Source organism: Lingula anatina, chromosome 7 (assembly GCF_051362555.1).
Source record: "Lingula anatina isolate TDL-2025a chromosome 7, LinAna3.0, whole genome shotgun sequence".
Classification (NCBI taxonomy): Eukaryota; Metazoa; Brachiopoda; class Lingulata; order Lingulida; family Lingulidae; genus Lingula; species Lingula anatina.
In genome coordinates this window covers 21,176,105-21,198,551 of record NC_141773.1, presented here as the reverse complement: position 1 = coordinate 21,198,551, position 22,447 = coordinate 21,176,105, and the positions used below count along the sequence as shown (strand labels likewise).

General features: G+C 34.3%; 1 protein-coding gene across 1 annotated transcript in view; it reads left to right on the top strand.

Annotated features, from left to right (window-relative positions):
* The window catches only part of LOC106181139 (VWFA and cache domain-containing protein 1), a 34,080-nt gene extending 13,612 nt beyond the window's left edge, over nt 1–20,468 (top strand). The window contains exons 18-24 of the mRNA XM_087017742.1: nt 9,763–9,862; nt 10,048–10,143; nt 10,744–10,875; nt 11,285–11,403; nt 16,917–17,042; nt 17,475–17,602; nt 17,950–20,468. Of these exons, the coding sequence (XP_086873868.1) occupies nt 9,763–9,862; nt 10,048–10,143; nt 10,744–10,875; nt 11,285–11,403; nt 16,917–17,042; nt 17,475–17,602; nt 17,950–18,494 (1,246 nt within the window). The 3' untranslated portion in view covers nt 18,495–20,468. The remainder of the gene's footprint in view (nt 1–9,762; nt 9,863–10,047; nt 10,144–10,743; nt 10,876–11,284; nt 11,404–16,916; nt 17,043–17,474; nt 17,603–17,949) is intronic.
* The last annotated feature ends 1,979 nt before the right edge of the window (nt 20,469–22,447 follow it).

The following is a 22,447-nucleotide window of genomic DNA, read 5'->3' as shown; positions in this document are numbered from 1 at the left end:
AAAATTGCATAATATACACAGGTCATGGACTGTGAAATCAGTGCTATTATGAATAGTGATATCAAAATCTCTGAGAATAATTTGTTTTTTGTCAATCTAAATTATCATAATTGTCTCCTAGTCTGTCAAAGACAGAAAGCAAGAAAACAAGCATAGAGCAATGCTTTTTGAAATTTGGTCAATCAAATTTGCTTTTATTAGAATGCCACACTAATAAATATTATTACTCTCATTGCAATTACAAAGTGCAATGCACATAAAAAAATTTATAAATTAATCATAGTGTTCAAGTTATTATCTCCAGTCATCCAAAATGTTCTGATATCAATTGGCACATGGAAATAATGGAGTTTTAATTTGACAGTTTATGATTAATTAGTACCATCAGCGTGTTCACTGGTGGAACTCATGGTTTTAGTCCTGACCCATCTCGTACAGCTCCGCCATCTCCGCCGGCTCTGCGTTCTGGCGCCAGATACAAGTCACCTTTACCGCTTCTCCTCCTAGACCGCAAGGACCCGTGTCCCCATCTCTTGGATGTAGGTCACATATAATCTCAAACCCCCTGGTTTTTGTCTCAGTCGGTGCATTGGCCTGGGCGTGATGCTCATTGAAACACACCCTTGTCAAAATTTTTGAAAATTCAGTGTCAAATATCTCCCAAACCAAAGGAATTATGGAAAAAAATTACTATAGAAGTCTGACCAAAAGTCATATGTGAAGATTCCAAATATGGATTTGACCTTTGACCTTTATTTCAAGGTCAAACGGGCCAAAATTTTCTATAAATGGTTCTTGTTTATAATGTGCTATGTGCTCTTGAGATTTTGAATTTTTGAAAAATTTCAATGATTTAGGGACTTTGTTTTTTTGTTTTTTGCATCATAAAAATCCCTATCAAATCATGCATTTTCACTTTTTTTGGTAGTTGGAACGGTGGTATAGTTACATGTACTCAAAGAATAATGTGCACTTTCAATCAGCTGACAAACACCCTATACCACATCATCAGTTTTTCCTTCATTTATACATGTTCTAATATTTTCATTTTTTTTCGAGGCTGTGTAGTGAATTAAACTTCTATTTCTTCTAATAACAAGTACTAAAATACAAATGAATTTTAACTACATGAATTTAAAATTAATTTTCATCAAATATAGGGAATATTTGGGGATATTAGTTGAGATTCACAGAAAATTTCTGTTATTTAAATCACATTTCAAACCCATTTATATAAACCTGTCAAAAAAAGTAATGTCGGATTGTTTACACCATTACATGGCTTAATTCTTCAGATCCATGGATAATCTACCCAAACAAACATACTGTGCTAATTGCATGATGTCTGTAAATTATCCATATCTGAAATGGAAGTTGGACAAATAAGTTGAAGACTAATGAAGCACTACAGGGAATCTTGCAGTAATCACTAGTGATTGAATAAGGAATGTTTATTAAAAGACCACCCAACATTTTTTCCATGTATTTCTCCATGGGGTTGAAAATCCCTAACAGTTATATTCATTTCCTGCAAAGCTTTTTATATTTCCAAATTTAGATTCAAAAGACAATAAAACCCCTATAAGATAAAAGTTTATCGGACACATACCTTGTGTACACTGATTACCCAGCTTGCAAAATCTGTAATATACACGGCACACAATTACAATACAAAACACCCTGCCATTTTCTTTTGTGAAAATGCGAAATGTGCGTGATGGGAGATGCTGTTAGTTTGACAGGCCATTTAAAACTAAACAAGGCAGCAAAGCTGACAAATGTACAGATGAAAAGCAGAAAATAGTAATGCACAAAATAGGCTACTGTCAATTCTGATGCAATAATACATCATACTTAACTGCAAAGTTATCATCAAATATTGATTATGCACAACAGGTAATACCAGTGTAAGTAAAATGTGTAGCAAGCATAAGGCTTCAGGCCCATGAGAGGTCAAGTCCACACTTTGAAAATGCCAGAATTAGAAAAATGAAAATTTCTCAAAAAATTGCATAAATTCAAGAAAAAAGATAAAGCTGGTTTTCTAATTTGAGCTGTATGTCAATCCTAAGAATCATTCTTGTAAGTTAAAAAAATTAGAAGTAACCCAGTTTTCTTTTCGTAACGTTTGTGGTAGCAGTGCATATTGTAGGTTTTTGTCAATTTTGATGCAATGTAACATGATGATTAGTGGTAAAATTACCACCAATTTTTAATTATCTACAATTAATAAGATGAACATTTAGAAAATTTGATTATCATTGGGCTTCATGCCCATGGAAGTTCTAAGTCCCATTTTGAAAATGCCAATATGTGAAAAATGAAAATTTCACAAAAATGTATTACTTCCAGAAAAAGAAGTCAATTAGATAGCTCACGGTGCATTTTAGTCCTATGTTTCTTTTCTGTAAGTTTGAGAATCATAAGTAACATAGTTTCCCCTCTATGGTCATCCTGGCAGCAATGTCCAAAAAAGGGCTTTCTTTATCTTTTATGCAATGTTACATTTCTGCATAATGACCATCAATTTTTGATAATAAAATATGTGTCATGGGTATTCAGGAAATGTGTCTTCAAGCCCATGGAGGCCCAAAGTCATACCTTGAAAGTGCCAATATGGGAAAAATGAAATTTTCACAAAAAAAAAAAAGAAAAGAAACGGTATAATTTCCAGAAAAATCAACCCTTCACTGCTTCAGACTTGTTTTCCAGCTGAATTGCCCAAAGTAGGGTTTTCTTCAATTTTGATTCAACATTACATAATGCTTATCCAGCATCATCACCACCAATCTTTATTAATGCACTGCAGGTAACATGGATATTTTGAAAATGTGACTAGTAAAGATCTTCAGGTCAATGAAATTTTTAAGTAACACCTTGAAAATGTCAATATGCACTCAAGAGATAACTGTACTGAAATGTGTTTCTTTACATTTTCAACACTTTACATAAAACAAAACAATCAATTTACTGTCTTCTTTATATGATCAACTGAAAAAATTGTTGAGGTGGAAACATATCAGTAGAACAATTTTGCTCCATTCTGAGATTCTGAATATAGTGAATGATTGAATCTGACAAACTGCAATGATATGAGTTTTTCATTTTTGATAGTTTATTACACAATACATAATAACAAGTTTGCAATCATTTTTACAAAATTAACTAACAATGTTGTTAAGATGCAGAAAATGTTGAAAGGACACTTTTATATATCCAATTAGTTCAATAATGAGACTGTTACCATGCCTAAGAATGAAATTTGAGGAAAAAACACTTATATACAAAAAAAAGGCATAAATTTACCAAAACTGAACCAATAAGCTAATTTTTTAACTTGATCTGTATAACAATGAGATTGATCACTCCTATGAGTTTCAAGACAATAGGCTTATTGGTTTTTCTTGATGTGTTATCAGTGTTCCACATATGCTGAAAAAAGGGAAAAAAGGTAACATTAATTTGTAAAGATAGTCTGATCAAGCTGATTTTTGAACTCAACCTGTATTTTATGAATGTTAATCAGTTCTTAAGTTTAAAAGCAAAAGGTAAAATGGTTTTTCACTAATCATGTTATCATTGAAAGGGCATGGTGATGGCAGACACAGGTGACAGCACATCTGTTTCTGTACATAAAAATTGAAGTAAAAATTGAATAAAAAATCCAATTCAAGTGGCTTTTTAATATACAGTATAACATATAAGTATATGATATAATTTGAACACACGATGTTCTACAGTTACATGTTGTGTCCAAATCCAGCATGCTTTACAGGCTCTGTAAAATAAACTGATTTTACATTTTCGTTATAAGAAGAATAGTAAACAAGTAAAGCATTACATTAGAGAAGTAGTACAATATCCATATGTTAAGTTTGACGTGAATATTGAATGACACACTGGATCTAGACATCGAAGACCAACCTCACTGCGTGTTGTTTTAAATTGCTGCATAACAACCTAACTTATGTTCATAGCCCCTGCTCTGTATAATCAATATGTTCTTTAGAAGAGCACTGTATGGCTTTTTTGAATTTGCCACAACATATATGTTGATAATTACACGTTCTTCATTTTCTATCAATGATTACTGCGTGCATTTTATCACCTGGCTCTTACAATATTTTAATATCAAAATAACCTGACAGTTAACAAAGAGATTGTACAGTTTAAACATTGGTTGGCTTTCTTCAGTGAATTTGATAACAGTGGTAATGGTTATAATGTGACACATAAATACAATAGGAGAGAAAAACCCAGATTGGGAGAATTACCTAATGGAAATAACATAATAATTGACAAAATAACAGTGCATGTGCACTTTTACAATAGATGGATATTGTAATGTGCACTGGATGAATTGTGATCTGAATTAATAAAGAATTAATAAAGAGTAACTGATTAACAAGAACATTATAACTAATGATAATAAAAGTAAACTATTAAGTAATCATAATTTGGTCTCTCATTTGATTCTCACCTTTGCAGCACTTCTTATGTTTGATTGTGAAACACATTAGTTACCTCTTGATACAGCTTCAAGATTACATTCCTGGCAATGTTTCAAATTTGCCAGTGGTCTTTTCTTTTTAAGACAGTCATGCTTTGCAGTAACAAGATTTAAACATTGCGTGAATTGCTTCTCTGAGTGCCATGTTTTTGCCATACAATATGATGGGGTCCACTGATCGCGCGAGCTGAAAAAGTGATGAGGCAACAATATGTGCCTCCGGGCCAATGGATATGAGGTTCAACACAAGACTTGGAGTAAGGTTGCAAACAAAGCTGTTCAGCATCAAGATATACATGGTTTTGGTAAGCTGAAGTTCAGTTTTAGCAAGTGACTGCTGCTGCTGCTGCGGTGGCAAGTTCTCTGTGGAAGTTGCTGGAGCAACTTTTGCCTTCAATTTTTTCATCTTATAGACAATAACACCATCACAAATCAACATGATGACTGATGCTGCCACATATAAGGCCATGAAGACTGCCATTGAATCACAGTACCTTTTTTTGATATACATACATAATAAGTTTTTGGGGTTATAATATGTAACCTTTTCCCTGCACACAAAAGCTGTTTGAATTGTAATAAGCATGGGTAACGACCATGCCAAAGCAATAAGTCCCCCTATGTATTTTGGCGAAACTTTGGCATTTTCAATATGGCTGCCACAATCGATGTGTTGCCCACGGCTCCTAGAATTACAAAGATTCCCTTCAGTGTGAGAATAAAAACACGGATTGGAATGGAGATGGTCCTGAAACTGTAATCTTATTGAAGGGGTGGATTGAGACCATCTTCTGGGTCTTCCGGAAGACAGTCAGGTTATTAAGTTTATATTGACTGGTATCTATTTTTTTCTGTTGGAAGACCATCAAAATGGAGGATGGATCAACATAGATACTTTGTAATACTGTCAGAAAATATCTCTGGGTCCGCTTCTGTTATTGACCATGTTACCTGTTGTGCAAGATTAAAATTCAGTGTTGACTGACAGTGCTATTATAAGCATTATTTATTATTGCATCAAAATTGACAAAATGACCTTTTTTGCATCTTTATTTTCTGTTTTTTGTCTGTACATTTGACAGCTTTGCTGCCTTGTTTATCTAATTAGTTCAATAATGAAACTGTTACCATGCCTAAGAATGAAAATTGAGGAAAAAACACTTATATACAAAAAAAGGCATAACTTTACTGAACCGATAAGCTAATTTTTGAACTTGATCTGTATAACAGTGAGATTGATCACTCCTATGAGTTTCAAGACAATAGGCCTATTGGTTTTTCTTGATGTGTTATCAGTGTTGCACATATGCTGAAAAAAGGGAAAAAAGGTAACTTTAATTTGTAAAAATAGTCTGATCAAGCTGATTTTTGAACTCTATCTGTATTTGATGATTGTTAATCAGTTCTTAAGTTTAAAAGCAAAAGGTAAAACGGTTTTTCACTAATCATGTTATCATTGAAAGGGCTCGGTGATGGCAGACACAGGTGACAGCACATCTGTGTCTGTACATAAAAATTGAAGTAAAAATGGAATAAAAAATCCAATCCAAGTGGCTCTTTAATATACAGTATAACATAGAAGTATATGATATAATTTGAACACACGATGTTCTACAGTTACATTTTGTGTCCGAATCCAGCATGTTTTACAGGCTCTGTTAAAAAAAACTAATTTTACAATTTGTTATAAAAAGAATAGTAAACAAGTAAAGCATAACATTAGAGAAGTAGTACAATATCCATATGTTAAGTTTGACGGGAATATTGAATGACACGCTGGATCTGGACATTGAAGACTGACCACACTGCTTTTCCAGTACATGTTGTTTTAAATTGCTGCATAGCTGCCTGACTTAGGGTCACTGACCCTGCTCTGTAGAGTCCATATGTTCTTTAGAAGAGCAGATTATGGCATTTTTGAACTCGCCACAATATGTATATTGATAATTACATGTTCTTCATTTATCTATCAATGATTACTGCATGCATTTTATCACCTAGTCCTTACAATATTTTAATATTAAAACAATCTGACAGTTAACAAAGAGATTGTACAGTTTAAACATTGGTTGGCTTTCTTCAGTGAATTTGATAACAGTGGTAATGGTTATAATGTGACACATAAGTACAATAGGAGAGAAAACCCCAGATTGGGAGAATTACCTAATGGAAATAACATAGTAAATGACAAAATAACAGTGCATGTGCACTTTTACAATAGATGGATATTGTACTGTGTACTGGATGAATTGTGATCTGAATTAATAAGGAATAACTGATTAACAAGAACATTATAACTAATGATAATAAAAATAAACTAGGTAATCATAATTTGATCTCTCAATTGATTCTCACCTTTCCAACACTTCTTATGTTTGATCATGAAACACATTAGTTACGTACCTCTTGATAAAGCTTCAAGATTACATCCCTGGCAAAGTTTCAGATTTGCCAATGGTCTTTACATAGCCTATTGGGCTTATTTTTAAGACAATCATGCTTTGCAGAAACAAGATTTAAACATTGCGTGAATTGCTTCTCTGAGTGCTGTGTTTTTGCCATACAATATGATGGGGTCCACTGATCGCGCGAGCTGAAAAAGTGATGAGGCAACAATATACGCTTCCGGACCAATGGATATGAGGCTCGACACAAAACTTGGAGCAAGGTTGCAAAGAAAGCTGTTCAGCATCAAGAGAAACATGGTTTTGGTAAGCTGAAGTTCAGTTTTAGCAAGAAATGACTGCTGCTGCTGCTGCGGTGGCAAGTTCTCTGTGGAAGTTGCTGAAGCAACTATTGCCTTCAATCTTTTCATCTTATAGACAATTGCACAATCACAAACCAACATGATGACTGATGCTGCTACATGTAAGGCCATAAAGATGGCCATTGAATGACAGGGCTTTTTCCTGATATCATACATACATAATAGGCTTTCTGGGTTATAAAGTATAACCTTTCCCCTGCACACAAAAGTTGTTTGAATTATAAAAAGCATGGGTAACAACCATGCCAAAGCAATAAGTCCCCCTATGTATTTTGGCGATTTTAATTTATTTGCCAATGCATCACCTGGTTTGCTGGAAATTAGGATACAACGCTGAAATCCAATTAGAGCCAATAGTAAAGCAGACGTCGTGAGCAGGGGCAGCTTTACATAGAAGGAGAAGGTACAGAGTCTCTCTCCTATGTCCCAGTCTGGAATGGTAAATGCCAGAACTTGTGGAAATGTCTCCAGGAAGGATACCATGGCGTTGTTGAAGGTGAGACTGCAGATTAGGATGTAGTAAGCAGACTTGTGGAACTTTGGCATTTGCAGTATGGCCGCCACAATGGATGTGTTGCCCACGGCTCCCAAAATTACAAAGATTCCCTTCAGTGTGAGAATAAAAACACGGAGTGGAACTGAGACACTTTCCATAGAAAAAGTTTGTGTGCCATTCTGTAGAAGTTCTGTTTGAAAGCCTGACTCATTGATGAGAGAAAAGCCTTCAGTGGATTCCAGATATGTCTTGTTATAATCATTTAGCATGGTTTGCTCTTGTGCTATCTTCAGGCTTGTAAATTCTTTGATTAAACAAAAATTGCATGGGTATTACCACCCTATCAAATGAGGCTTTGCCTTCTGGTGCTGTTACTAAATACCCTGCAAGATCTCAGCACAACTCATGAATGTCTGCCATCACTATATTCAGTTGTCCAATCAAAGAACTTCTTTTTCGCAAGAGAGCAGTCAATCTCGTACAATCACATACTGAACAGAACAATTGGTTGTAATAAATTGGCTTCCAAGTTAAGACATTTGTAACATCCAATGATACATGAGCATTGAGAAAATAAAGGATGAGTACATACATGCAATATATACCATAGGGCACCCACATTGTGACAGAAAACTGCCACATGTCCTCAATGAGCATCAGTGTTCAGAAATAAGATCATTTTCCTGACAGACAAGGATGATTTGCTATAATCTGTTTCTGTTCCACAATGATTAAGTGTTTATGTACATGTACATACACACTCACACTACTTGCATTTGAGACTACTTGGAATTTTTATTATGAATATGCCGCAGTATTAGTGCATTTATCTGAATGTCAAAATCAACAAGGTGGCTTACATTTTCCCCAAAAATTCAGCACGATGCTGGTGGTATACATGGTTTTAGTCCTGACTGGTATCATCAGCTGCCATGTCACCGTTACTGCTTCTCCTCCTAGACTACAAGAGCCCATGTATCCATCTCTTGTATGTAGGAAAAATCTCAACTCGATCCATGTGAATTTCTGGTTTTGTCACTGCACTCAAGGTCAAACGGGCCAAAATTTTCTAAAAGATGGGAAATTTTTGCAAAAAAAATATTTGCACTGATTTCAGAAACTACACATGCAGACCTAGCCTACAATATTATGGTCAAGTGTTACACTTATGGTCATCATTCATCTTCATGAGTTTGGGGTCAATCAGTGCATTTTCATGGGAGAAGCAGCCATTAGGTGCCAAACTGAAAACTCTCCAATTCTGGAACCGTTAATGCTAGAGATTTCTTGTTTTTTGCACTTTATAGAGCTTGTCAAGGGCAACACTATCGGTGGTGTCCATTTTTTGTTTTCCATATGGTTTACAGGTTGCACTATATATAAAAGTTCAACATTACAATATCCAGTGGTAAAAAATGTGTGAAATAATTAGCAGAGATACAACCATAGTTCCCACTGAACTTGAATAGGAAGTCGTGTACTGTCAATCTGACTGTGACTTTGAAAGTGATCTTTGACCTACTTTTTATGATGAACTGTTTTTTTTGTAAATTTTTTTGTCCCTTATATCTGCAAAACTGGAAGAGATACGCCCATAGTTACTGTTGAACTTGAATAGGAAGTCATGAACTGGCAATCTATGACCTTGAAATTGACCCTGATCTACTTTTCATGATGAATTGCTTTTTGTACATTTTCTACCCCTAATATCTCCAAAACTGGCAGAGATATGCCAGTAGATACTACTGAACTTGAATGTGTCCATTTGTATTTTTTCAAGTTTATCACCCAATAGTTAGTTTATACACTCACCAATAATTTTTTGCACTGTCCCAATGGGTAAAAATCTCACATTTTGGCAAACTTTGGGAGGTGAAATTCTCCTGTGACCTGCCTCAGTGCATGCAAGCTCTGGTCAATAGGTGCAGATACTACATGAAATCAAATTTGTAATTTCAAACCTTTTAGATCTAGATTATGTCATTACAGGTGCTTTATGATAGACAGCAGTGGATACTTAGTCGTCCATGATAGTTTTGTAGAAGTGTCTGACAGTCCAAATATTGAGAAGGTCCACATTTTCAGTAAGGTGAGGTCATAAAAATAGCTGTTTTTTTTCTTAATGTTATTCAAATGCTCCATATGATTCAAATGCCATAATCATGTTTAAGATAAATGAGGTGTAAGTATGTATGTCTGTGAGCTAGATGTCTAATAATTTCCCCCAATTGTGTATAATAAAGCCTTTTTACATATTCACTATGCATTGTTCAGGAACCAGCTATAGGCAGAGATCTGGTAGCAAAGGGGGTGTTAGTGAGAGAGAGCTGCATAGAGTATAAGAAAGAGAGGGAACACTTCTATTGGAAGGTATTTATCTAGAATTTATTATTATTTCACACATGCACTTTTCACTTTGCTTCAAACACTGAATTAGTCAGTGTCTTTAAAATCTAGTAAATTTGTTGTGTCACTGCATGATTTGAATTTTTATTTTTAAATTTGTCCACCATCTTTACTTAATGATGAAATTATTTTTCATTGTTTTTTGTTTAATGTTGATAAAAAAAGTTAATTGTTTATAAAGAGAACAGTAGTACTTTGAGAGGTCTTATGCTACAGAAGTGTAAACTCCCTTTAACAAGTTCTCCACATAGGCTCTATCCAGGAGCGGATTAAGGCCATCTTCTGGGTCTTCTGGAACACGGTCAGATTTTAAAGTTTACATAGACTGGTATCTAATTTTTTTAAGTCTGAAGATGGTCAAAAATGGAGGATGGATCAACAAAGATAATTTGGAAGACTGTCAGAAAATATCTCTGGATCCGCACCTGCTGTTTAGGTGGCTCTCTCTACAGGATACCCATGCTATTAAGATGTGAATCTCTTATAGTTAACTGGTATATCACTTACTGTGTCACTTGAGTATACCACTTAATGTATAAATGTCCTTTGTGTGTATGCTCATAGGTTACAGCAGTACCTGGCAGTGGAATTGACAACATGGCCATTGGTCTGCAGTATGAGCTCCACTCAGTGTCCAACAGTAACGTTTACCTGGTGATCACAAGACGGAAGCTGAACACCACACCCTGTAAATGTGTAAGTAGAACTGATCTGTACATAACTTTTGGCCAGTCCTGTAACACTGGCCATTCTCTCTCTCTCTCTCTCTCTGTGTGTGTGTTATTTTACAAGATTTTTGCTTTGCGCTTTTAAAGCTTTTCTGGTTACATTTATTGACAATTTTTCTTTTTTAAAAACTTTGTGTGACTGTGTTGATTTTCAATTAAGTGTACAATTAGCACTTTGACAGATTTTATTGCATATGAATTGACTGTCCATCCAATTTACATAATATACAAATTTCCACTAAAATTTTGAGTTAAACATGAAATATAAGAGAAAATAAAATTGCAAAGTAGGAAAAAAAACAAAGTAAATTGAAATAAAGTAAATAAATAAGATAAAATGTATAACATACATGTACCTCATTTTCTGTTGTATTCAGACTAGTGACTCACCATCCTATGATTCCCAGTGTGGAGCATTAGCCAGGGAGTGTGAATGCCCGTGCTATAAGAACTCCAGTGACTACAACAGCTGCAGACTACAGTTTTCTACACCAGAGTAAGTCTGCTGTTTGTCTGTTGTAAAAAATTCTTCCCTTTTTATGTACAGACACAGATGTGTCTGTACATATAGCCATCATCTGCGTCTGTCGCCGTCGTCGCTGTCGTCGCCGTCGTCGCCGTCGCCGTGCACTTTTACCGATAACACGATAAGTTGAAAACCATTTTGCCTTTTGATTTGAAACTTGCAGAACTGATGAATATTCATAAGACGCAGGTCAAGTTCGAAAATCAGCATGATCGGGTCACTCTTAGGGAATTTATGCTGTTTTTTCACTTTTTCAACATATATGCAGCACCGATAACACGATAAGTGGAAAACCATGTTACCTTTTGGCTTGAAACTTACAGAACTGATGAATATTCATAATACGCAGGTCAAGTTCGAAAATCAGCATGATCGGGTCATTTTTAGGGAATTTATGCTGTTTTTTCACTTTTTTCAGCATATATGCAGCACCGATAACACGATAAGTGAAAAACCATTTTACCTTTTGGCTTGAAAGTTACAGAACTGATGAATATTCATAATACGCAGGTCAAGTTCGAAAATCAGCATGATCGGGTCATTTTTAGGGAATTTATGCTGTTTTTTCACTTTTTTCAGCATATATGCAACCCTGATAACACGATAAGTGGAAAACCATTCTACCTTTTGGCTTGAAACTTACAAAACTGATTAATATTCATAATACACAGGTCAAGTTCGAAAATCAGCATGATTGGGTCATTTTTAGGGAATTTATGCTGTTTTTTCACTTTTTTTCAGCATATATGCAGCACCGATAACACCATAAGTGGAAAACCAATTTACCTTTTGGCTTGAAACTTGCAGAACTGATAAATATTCATAATACGCAAGTCAAGTTCGAAAATCAGCATGATTCGATTATTGTTAGGGAATTTATGCTGTTTTTTCACTTTTTTCAGCATATATGCAGCACTGATAACACAATAAGTGGAAAACTGTTTTTTCATTTGGCTTGAAACTTACAGAACTAATGAATATTCATAATACGCAGGTCAAGTTTGAAAATCAGCAAGATCGGGCAATTTTTATGGAAGTTATCCTGTTTTTTTTTTTTTTTTTTTTTTTCAATTTTTTCAGCACTTTTATAACACCGATAACATGATAAGTGTAAAAATGTTTTTCCTTTCCTTGGATTGAAATTTACAGAACTGGTGAATATTTATAATACGCAGGTCAAGTTTGAAAATTGGCATGATTGGACTATTTTTACAAAAGTAATGCTGTTTTTTTCCCTTTATTCAGCATACATGCAACACTGATAACGCATTTTAAGGAAAACCATCAGCCTTTTGTCTTGCAACTCACAGGAGTGATCAATCTGACCAGTATACAGATCAAGTTTGAAAATAAGCTTGATCAGTTAAAGTCATAATAACTCTTCATTTTGGCCAAAAATTGGATTTTCCTGGAGTAAACGGCAATTTTCCCGTACTTACCAATGGTCAGCGACCCCATTCCTGCATTCAAAGTTAATCCAGGGTTTTTTTCCTAAACGTACGGTTTTTGTTAAAATCTCTTAAGAGATTTTAACTGACGGAGCTCTCTCTCTGGCATCGCATAGTCACTGTTGACCTACTTAAAACCGCGGGAAAAGCAGACAACAACAACACTATATAAGATTCATGAGATATATTCGTCTTTTTGTTAAAAATGCATTAATATCCACAATGTGTGCCGTTCTGGGCTTTTTGTTATCCGACGCACTGTACAAAAACTCGCAACTTACGTCTGCGTCCGCATTAATGCGTTTGGCGCCATATGTTATTTTGGTCTCGAATGAACGCGAGAGTCCGCGTGACACCATTACGTCATTAGCAACGAATGCCTTGATGAAAGCTTCGAAAGCCCTATTGACAAGCACAGATTTTAGTTTTACTACAATAACGGCCGTTTTAGTGGTAAAATACAATAGAATATATTTCCATGCGTTGTTTACAATGTATTTCATGCGGAATTTTGAATCTCAAAGGAAGAGTTATTATTGCTTTAAGTTTTGATGAAGTTATTAGCCTTTTTGTATATAAGTGGTTTTTCTTCAGATTTAATTCTTAAGCATGTTAACAGTCTCATAACGGTACTAATTGGATATGTTAAAGTGTTGTTTTAACATTTTCTGCTTCTTAACAATATTGTTAGTTGATTATATAAAAATGACGGTAAACCTATTATCCTGCATTGTGTAATAAAGTATCAAAAATGGAAAGGAACTCATCATTGCAGTTCGTCAGATTCAATCATTCACTATGTTCAGAATCTCCAAATGCAGCTAATTGGACATTATAAATTGTTCTATTGATATTTTTCCTATGTCAACAATTTTCCTAGTTGATCATTTAAAAATGACAGTTAATTGATGATGGTTTTATGTAAAAAAGGTGTTGAAAATGGAAAGAAAATCATTTCAGTACAGTTATCTCTTGTTAACATTTTGGCATTTTGAAAGTGTGACCCTAACTTCCATGTCCTTGGAGACCTTTCCATATCACATTTTCTGAATATCCATGATACTTTTATTTTTTTATAAAAAATTTGATGGTCATTATGCTGTTAAGTATTATGTTATATTGCATGAAAGTTAAAGAAAACCCTATTTTGGACACTGCTGCCAGGATAGCGATTAAGGGAAAACCATGTTACTTATGATAATCAACCTTACTGAAAAGACTGAAGTGCAGCTTGTGTTGGAAAACCATCGTAATTGTTTTCTGTTTTGAAAGCAATGCAGTACAGTGCTATTTGGTGCAATAAATGTATATGGATAGTAGGCAGTTATAAAATAATTTGCTTAATTGATTTTCAAGTTATTTCAGGGTTATAAAATAATTTGCTTAATTAAATTTCAAGTGGGTATTAAATGAGATTACATAAACACACATTGAGATTTCTTTGTAAAGTCCCATCGGTTTAGCTTTCTTAACTGTGTCACATAATTAGGAATCGATGATTATTATGCAGGTAAATGTTATTTAATATGGAAAATAAGTTTACAAAAAAAAATTTGTGTAACGCTTACATTAATGCTAAAGATGAATAACAGTGCCTTATTATTCTCAAACTCAATAGGGTTATTCATATCATGTTAGTAATTGTACAGCTAGATTAAAAGTTTGAATAGCAGCTTTATTGGTATTTTTTATGCTGTTTTTTTCACTTTTTTCAACATATATGCAACATTAATAACACAATATAAGAAAAACAGCTTAGCCAATTGTCATTATAATCACAGGAGTGGTCAATCTTACAAAAGTGCAGGTTGAGTTCGAAAATCAGTGTTATCGGGCCATTATTTTAGAAGTTGTACTGTTTTTTCAAATTTCCTCAGATTCAATTCTTAGGCATGTTAACAGTCTCATTATTGAACTAATAAGATACGTAAAAGTGTGTGTTTGATATTTCCTGCATCTTTACAACATTGTTAGTTGATTATGTAAAAATGATGGTAAACTTGTTATCATGTATTGTGTAATCAAGTGTCCAAAACGGAAATAAACTCATATCATTGCAGTTTGTCAGATTCAATCATCCACATCTGCCATGATGACCATGATGGGAAAACCGTGTTACTTATGATTGTCAAACTTTCAAAAAAGAAACACAGGACTAAAATGCAGCCCAAGTTGGAAAAGCAGTCTAATGGGCTTCTTTTTCTGGAAGTTATACATTTTAGTGAAATATTCATTATCTTTTTGGCATATTCATTGTGGGACTCGGAGCTCCCATGGACATGAAGCCGGATGGTAATCAAATTTTCTACATGTTCATGCTATTTATAGTCAATAATCAAAAATTGGTGATAATTATTCTATAATTTATTATGTAATGTTACATCAAAATTGACAATAATCTTTTTGCACTGCTACTGCAAACATTATGAAAAGAAAACTGTGTTATTTATTATTATATTTAACTTAAGAGTATGATTTTTAGGATTGGCATGCAGTTCAAATTAGAAAGCCAGGTCAAATGGGTTATCATTTATTATTGAATTTAATGCAATTTTGTGTGAAATTTCATTTTTCTCATTCTGGCACTTTCTAAGTATAAACTTGAACTCTGATGGGCCTGAAGCCTTATGCTTTTACTTTCATCGGTGTTACCTGTTGTGCAAAATTAAAATTTGATGTTGACTGTGCAGTTAAACATAATGTATTATTGCATCAGAAGTGGTAGTCTCCTATTTTGTGCATTATTGTTTTGTGCTCTTCTTAAGTTGTGACTTATGGGCCTGAAAGACCTTTGAGAGGGTCAGTCTATAAATTTCCCTTGGGTATCACTTCGCTAATTTCAGTTATAAACTAATTTGCCTAATTGATAGGCTACATAAAGCACACTTGTGATTTGAGATTACATAAAGCACACTTGTTGATATTTCCCTGTAAACTCCCATAGGTTAAGCTCTCTGCTAGATTAATAATAAGGAAGCAGTGATAATTATGCAGGTAAATTTTGTTTAATATTGCAAATAAGTTATATATATATATATATATATATCAAACTGAAAGATGAAAAGTTTGAATAGCAGCTTCATTGGAATTATATTTACCTCTGCCAAGGAGGTTATATTTTCACCCCTGTTTGTCATCAACATAACTCAAAAAGTTATGGACCGATTTTGCTGAAATTTTCAGGAACTGTCAGAAGTGGGCCAAAGAGGACAAAAATCAATAATAATCAACAATTGCTACCTTGGCAGAGGTCTGCACTCTCGGAGTGCTTTTCTAGTTTTCTTATGTTTTCCTTTATAATTTTTTCTCAAACACTTGCATTTGTGACTTTAAACTCTCATCCACCTGAGACTCTGACATTTCTGTTTTTCCACATAAGCAGTTGTATTGTTTTTTATGTCTTTAAACATTATGTTACTTATGTAATATTATTTTATGCACTGTCATCATTTTTCAAATATTGAGACTTACATCATGTGAATTTGAACTCTCATGGTCCTGAAACTGTAATCTTATTGAAAGGGTAGATTGAGACCATCTTCTGGGACTTCCGGAAGACAGTCAGGTTATTAAGTTTATATTGCCTGGTATCTATTTTTTCTTCTGTTGGAAGACCATCAAAATGGAGGATGGATCAAAATAGATACTTTGGAATACTGTCAGAGAATATCTCTGGGTCCGCTCATGTTATTGACCATTTTACCTGTTGTGCATGATTATAAAATTCAGTGTTGACTGACAGTGCTATTATAAGCATTATTTATTATTGCATCAAAATTAACAAAATGACCTTTTTTGCATCTTTATTTTCTGTTTTTTGTCTGTATATTTGACAGCTTTGCTGCCTTGTTTATGTTTAGACACAGTATGAAAAAAACTCTGTCCAGGAAATGGAGTAAAAGAAAAAATCTTGTATGCAAAATGGTCTAGTTTAAATGTATGGAATAATTTGTTGTTATTATTATTATTATTATTATTATTATTATTATTATTATTATTAAAAAGCACACAAACTATTTCTTATTATATTTCCAGAAATATGACTGTGCCCTGCCCTCAGGCTCTCCCCAATATCCCCCATTTGGTCCACGGAGAGTCGTCACGCATTAAGTCCCTCTCGAACTGCAAAGCTTTAAGTTGTCACCTAAATAGCACACAGCGGTGAGTACAGTAATTGTTCCAAAACTTGAAACACCTAGTAGGTTTTTTCATCATATGGGTCTATAGGGGATAAAATGAGCCGCGTTTGGGTTCGCAGACAAGCTTAGGGACTTCTGTCAATTAGAAAATAATGTCAAACACTTTATTTTATTTTTATTATTTTCTTTCATATATCAGTAATAGCTATAAGTGTTGGCACAGTGCAAGCATTGATGGAGGCCTTCAAACAAACCTTCCCTTTTGACTGAGAAACTGTACCTTTGGAATCAAATTTTGATCTGTTATGACAAAAATGCCCACATTTTCACGAAAAAAGAACCTCCTTTAAAGTTGCTGGTTACAGACATATATATAAAAAGGTATAACTTCAGAGAAAAAGATTCAATTGCAGTAATTATATTAAAGTCTGCATATCATCCGTGACTGTTCCAGAGGCTGTTTTTCTGTGGTGGGATGCAGCTGGTGTAGACAGAGTAAAAGTGGCAAAGAGTTGAATGCATATTATTGTGCCAAGCAACTTGACTGTTACTTTGGGAGAGTGGGTCAGGAGTGTCCTTATGGTGGGTGTTTATTAAATGGTGAAGAACATGTTTAGAGTATTTTGCAGCCTCTATGATGTTAATGATAATATTAAGATAAAGTAAACATTTTTTTTTTTTTGCCAGCTTTCTAAGTTATTTTTTCTTATTTAAGTTTTTTATTGCTTTTTTTATGCTGTAGTATCTCACTTCTTAATTTTCTTTTATGAAAAATTACATTCAAAAGGTTGCAGTAATGAGTAGAGACAAACTGGAATTCATCACTTATCTGGAAATCAAAATGTGAACATTGATTCTCTGTGTAATTAAAAAAAAAAGATACCTGTAATATCTGGCCACTGTTTTTTCTGTTTTTTTTCCACTTTCAGACACCTGTGGAAGTTCAAATGTGGATAATGGTGGTGATGATCTTAACGAAGTTGGATTAATGATCGGCTTTGCAGTATTTGGTGTAGTGTTCCTGTATATCATATCCAAAAAGTTCCGAGAGAAGGTGCACAGATGTAGAAATAATGTGCTGGAACATAGATGTCGCCTCCCCCGCTGCAACTGCCCGAAACCGCAGATTCTGTCTATTTTCCAAGATTGTTGTCAAAAGTCCACAAATGCTGACGAAGCTCCCTCATCTTCAAGCACACAAGTTTCCACCATTTCAAACAACATGGCGGGTTCCTCTGACAGCGATAGTGATGCAGTGTCTCAGGTAGTCAATAATGACCCTGACCCTCCACCCCCTGTTACCGTGACGTTTGCTAATTCCGTGTTCGATTCCGAGCCCCCTCCGCCCACAGCCCCTCCCCCTGCGTATGAAGATGTTGTCCCTGTCGCGTATGAGGATGTTGCTCCTGCCCCACCTCCAAGCTACGATAGGATTATGATGTATATGGTGAGAAACAATGACACTGATTCGTAGACGTAGGCACAGACATCAGCTTTTTCCACGGAAATGTGGAATTCTGCATTTTTTTAATTCAATTCTGATGGTCCCTGCGCTTTGTCAAGGTGTGCAATAAAATCTCGGGGGAGGCTGGGGTTAAACATTCTGATTTTTTTTTTTTTTTTTTTTTTTTTTTGAAACCAAGGCTTGTGTGTTGGCATGATAGGTTTGGGGCATTAAAATTGTGAAAACAGGCAGGTCTGCTAAGTTGCTAATATGGAATTGTTGATCTTGTGTGCCATAAATACAATAGTTATTTTTGATGAAACAATATATCATAGGATAAAGAGATCAGGACTGAATCAGTAAAAATAAAATGGTAAATACAGGGTGTGGATACAGTAATGAGGGCACTGAAGGCATAAGTCCTGAGGTTTTATTTTCTTTATATACACAAATATACAAGATGTGAATTTTAAGCTGAATACCAGAAGCATTCCTCATATACATTATTGATCAGTATTTCCTTTTTTTTATTTATGTGACTTTATAAAACAGTATGTGCAGGTAAAGAATTTCTTTATTTTTGGAATTTTTTGTAGAAATGTTTAACACCAGTGATCACACCAATAAAATTTATCTCTGTTGTGCAAGTTGAAACCATTAATTTTTTACTTATTGATAAAGGCTGTAAGAGGAAATTTAAAGAGTGCCCTAAAGTTTTTATTTCCGGGATATTACGTAAAAGATTTTATATGTAAGAATTTTTTTTTTATAAATTTGTGATTTTGATATAATAGATAGACAGTTAATTTTTATTTTATTTAATAATTTTTGCTATATGGGAATTATATATATATATATATATATATATATATATATATATATATATATATATATATATATATATATATATTATAACTGGATATTATAGATGATGTTTGACATATACATTTATAAGTAGATATTATAGATGATGTTCAGGAGCAAAAATGATAAAGGGCGCTAAAATTGCAGCATCACATTTTTACCATAATTAATATCATATGTCATTTTTCTTGTTTCTTAATCTTTAATGTTAATTTGTATATATCATTGTGGCATAAAATATATATACTATTATCAGGTTTCTGTACATAGTAAACTCAGGGAGCCAAATGACAGCGTATATTTCCTATCAGTCACTTCCCTAAGCTTTACTGTCTGTGATAGAACAATATTACAGTACTCTTTGAATCACTTTAATTCTATTTTTGTCAAGTGTGTGTAATACAAAGACTCAAAGATTTGCATGAAGAATTTTTTTTAAGTCATGAGTCCATATTTTTCTTGGTGGGATTTGATAATGAAGGAAACTTTTAATTTATACTAGTGAAATAAAATAATAATTTTTTAATGTTTTGACCCAAGTAGCTGCTGACAAAGAGAACATACTCTTTTTAGACGGAGGACAGAGTTTTTTTATATCATTTACCAGTAATCACAGCTACTATGGAGATATCTGTACTTCATGTGTGCCTATTTCTTTATTGCTGGTGATCATTTGAAGTATATTATCTTTTTTTATTATACTAGTTAAGGACGTTGTGGACTTTAACAGAGTGCATTTTGTTATTTCAGTAAGTCATTCAGGGTAGATCTATGCTTCTTTTCTACACTGACTGCATTCAGGCATTCAGTAATCTTTCATGAATTATAACTTCTGACAAATATTTTGTCAGAGATTGTATTTTTATTTTGTGTGATTATTATTTTTTTGTTTGTGTGTTTACTGTGAATTTTTAACATTGCTTATTTACAGAATATAAAATTGCAAGTGTTTTCCTAGAGAGGTTGTTTTATGATGTTTAGAAAATGTAGTAAATGTATTACGCAAAAAAATTGAAAAGTTATGAATTTTCCCCGGGGAAAGTTTCATAATCTTCGCCTAACTCTCATCTGTGATATTGTGTGATGAAATGTACATAAAACACATAGGAAAAACAGATTAAATAAAGTTTTTATAATCAATTTTTGTTTGTTTTATTGTACCACTAGTGCAGGGGGGATCGGTTTGCCTCCAAACTGACCGCCGCACGTCGCTGGATACAAGTTGCCGCATATGCATCTCTTCATGACTATCCTCATGTAATAGAAATATGCCGCTTAAGTTATCCACCTAAATACGCTAGATTTTGGGCTTAATCGAGGCATTTACATAGCGCAACGTGCTGAAACTGATAACTTTTTTATTTTGGCACCGTAAAAGCTAGAGACGGTTGTTTATTAGGCCATTCACATTAGAACGTTAACCGCGGTTGAGTTTACTCCGATTTGACCGCGGTCAACCAAACCGCGTTTACACTGACACCGGCAGCGATCAGTAGTGGTAGAATCTCAGCATGCGCTCTTACTAGAATCTGTGAAACGGGGGCGTCTCGATAGTCCGAAGGTTCATTGGTTCGAAGGTTCATTGGTCCGAAAAGTGGTAGCATTTTTATCGATTTTTTAATCAAGGGTTCATTGGTCCGAAGGTTCTATAGTGAACATTCGGACCAATGAACCTTCGGACTATTGAACCTTCGGACTATCGCTACGGCCCCTGTGAAACATGTCGGGAGCTCAAATGACGATACACTTGTGCGCATGCGCTTCATATGTAGACATCCGGTCTTGACCGCGGTCAGGAGTGTACTCCGATTATACCCACCTCCCAATCTGGGTTTATTTCGACCGCGGTCAGGGCTAAGTCGTCCGTTCATATTAGAAAAGTTAACCGCGATAGGACCGAGGGCAGGCCTTGACCGCGGTTAAAAGTGCTAGTGTGAATAGCCTATATGTCTGTATTATCCCTTCTTATCTCCCTCCGTTCCTAAATTTACAGTTATGTACACCAATGAAAATAAAGACACAATATGATAAAAAAGGGAAGGAAGAGAGCTCATTTTTTAATTGATGATCATAGCGGTCACATGCCAATTTTGGCGGGAATCCCTTGATGACCTTACGTTACAGTATTGTGATGTCATAGATCTTCGCCAGGCATGACGTAACGCCATCATTACGTCAGGTAGTAACGGCAAAGTTTCAAGATTTAGCGTAAAAGAAAGCAATTTGTGATAGTTTCTATTTCATTTGAATTGATAATCCTTTCGCATCTAGCGTTTTTGGGTGTGCAACTTATTTATGAATGCATCAAATGGAGAGCTCTGGAGAATAAGGTAAATTTCTGTTTAGTAGGCATATATTTGTATTGAAATTTCAGAAAAAAACTTTATTTTCTCTTGATCCCCTTCTTCGGCTTAGATCTAGATCTGAAAATTTGGCCAGCATGTTATAATCGACGACGCTGACTTTTCGAAATATAGAACAAAAAGGCTTGCGGTTAGGTAAAAACTGAGAATGTCTAGCTGTTATATTTATCTAGTTTTTGACGAAAATAACTTGAATATTATTTACCACGAGCTTTTCTTATCAACAGATCCGAAATCTTTACTTGAATGAATTTCCTGGACAGAAGATATTGGGCTTCGGTAGCTATGGTCATGTGTACAAGGTGAGTGATGACCAATTATTTTTACTCTAAGAGTAAGACGAAAATATCTTTTGTGGCAATATATAAGCTGAAACACTTTTTATTAATATATAAGCTGAAACACTAAAATTATTGGTTTGCTTTTGTATTGTTAAATTAAATAGAGAGCCGAGTGCTGTACAGCAAGATTATTCTTTATTTCACCTTTAGTTTTCAAACGACTGGGCATTAAAAGTGCCGGTAGACATTGATAGGGCTCAAGCATTTGAAAAAGAGATCAGACTCTTGAAAGAACTGAAGAGCGATTTTATTTTGCGGTGAGCATTTACTCTTCTTTTTTTAGAAATATATTAATCATCTTATTCTTTTCATTTTTGTGCAGCTAAGTTTGTCCATTTATTTTATTCAATTCCTTAAATTTATTATTACCTGTTTAATTTATAAATATTCATATGAAGACTGCGACCATGGATTA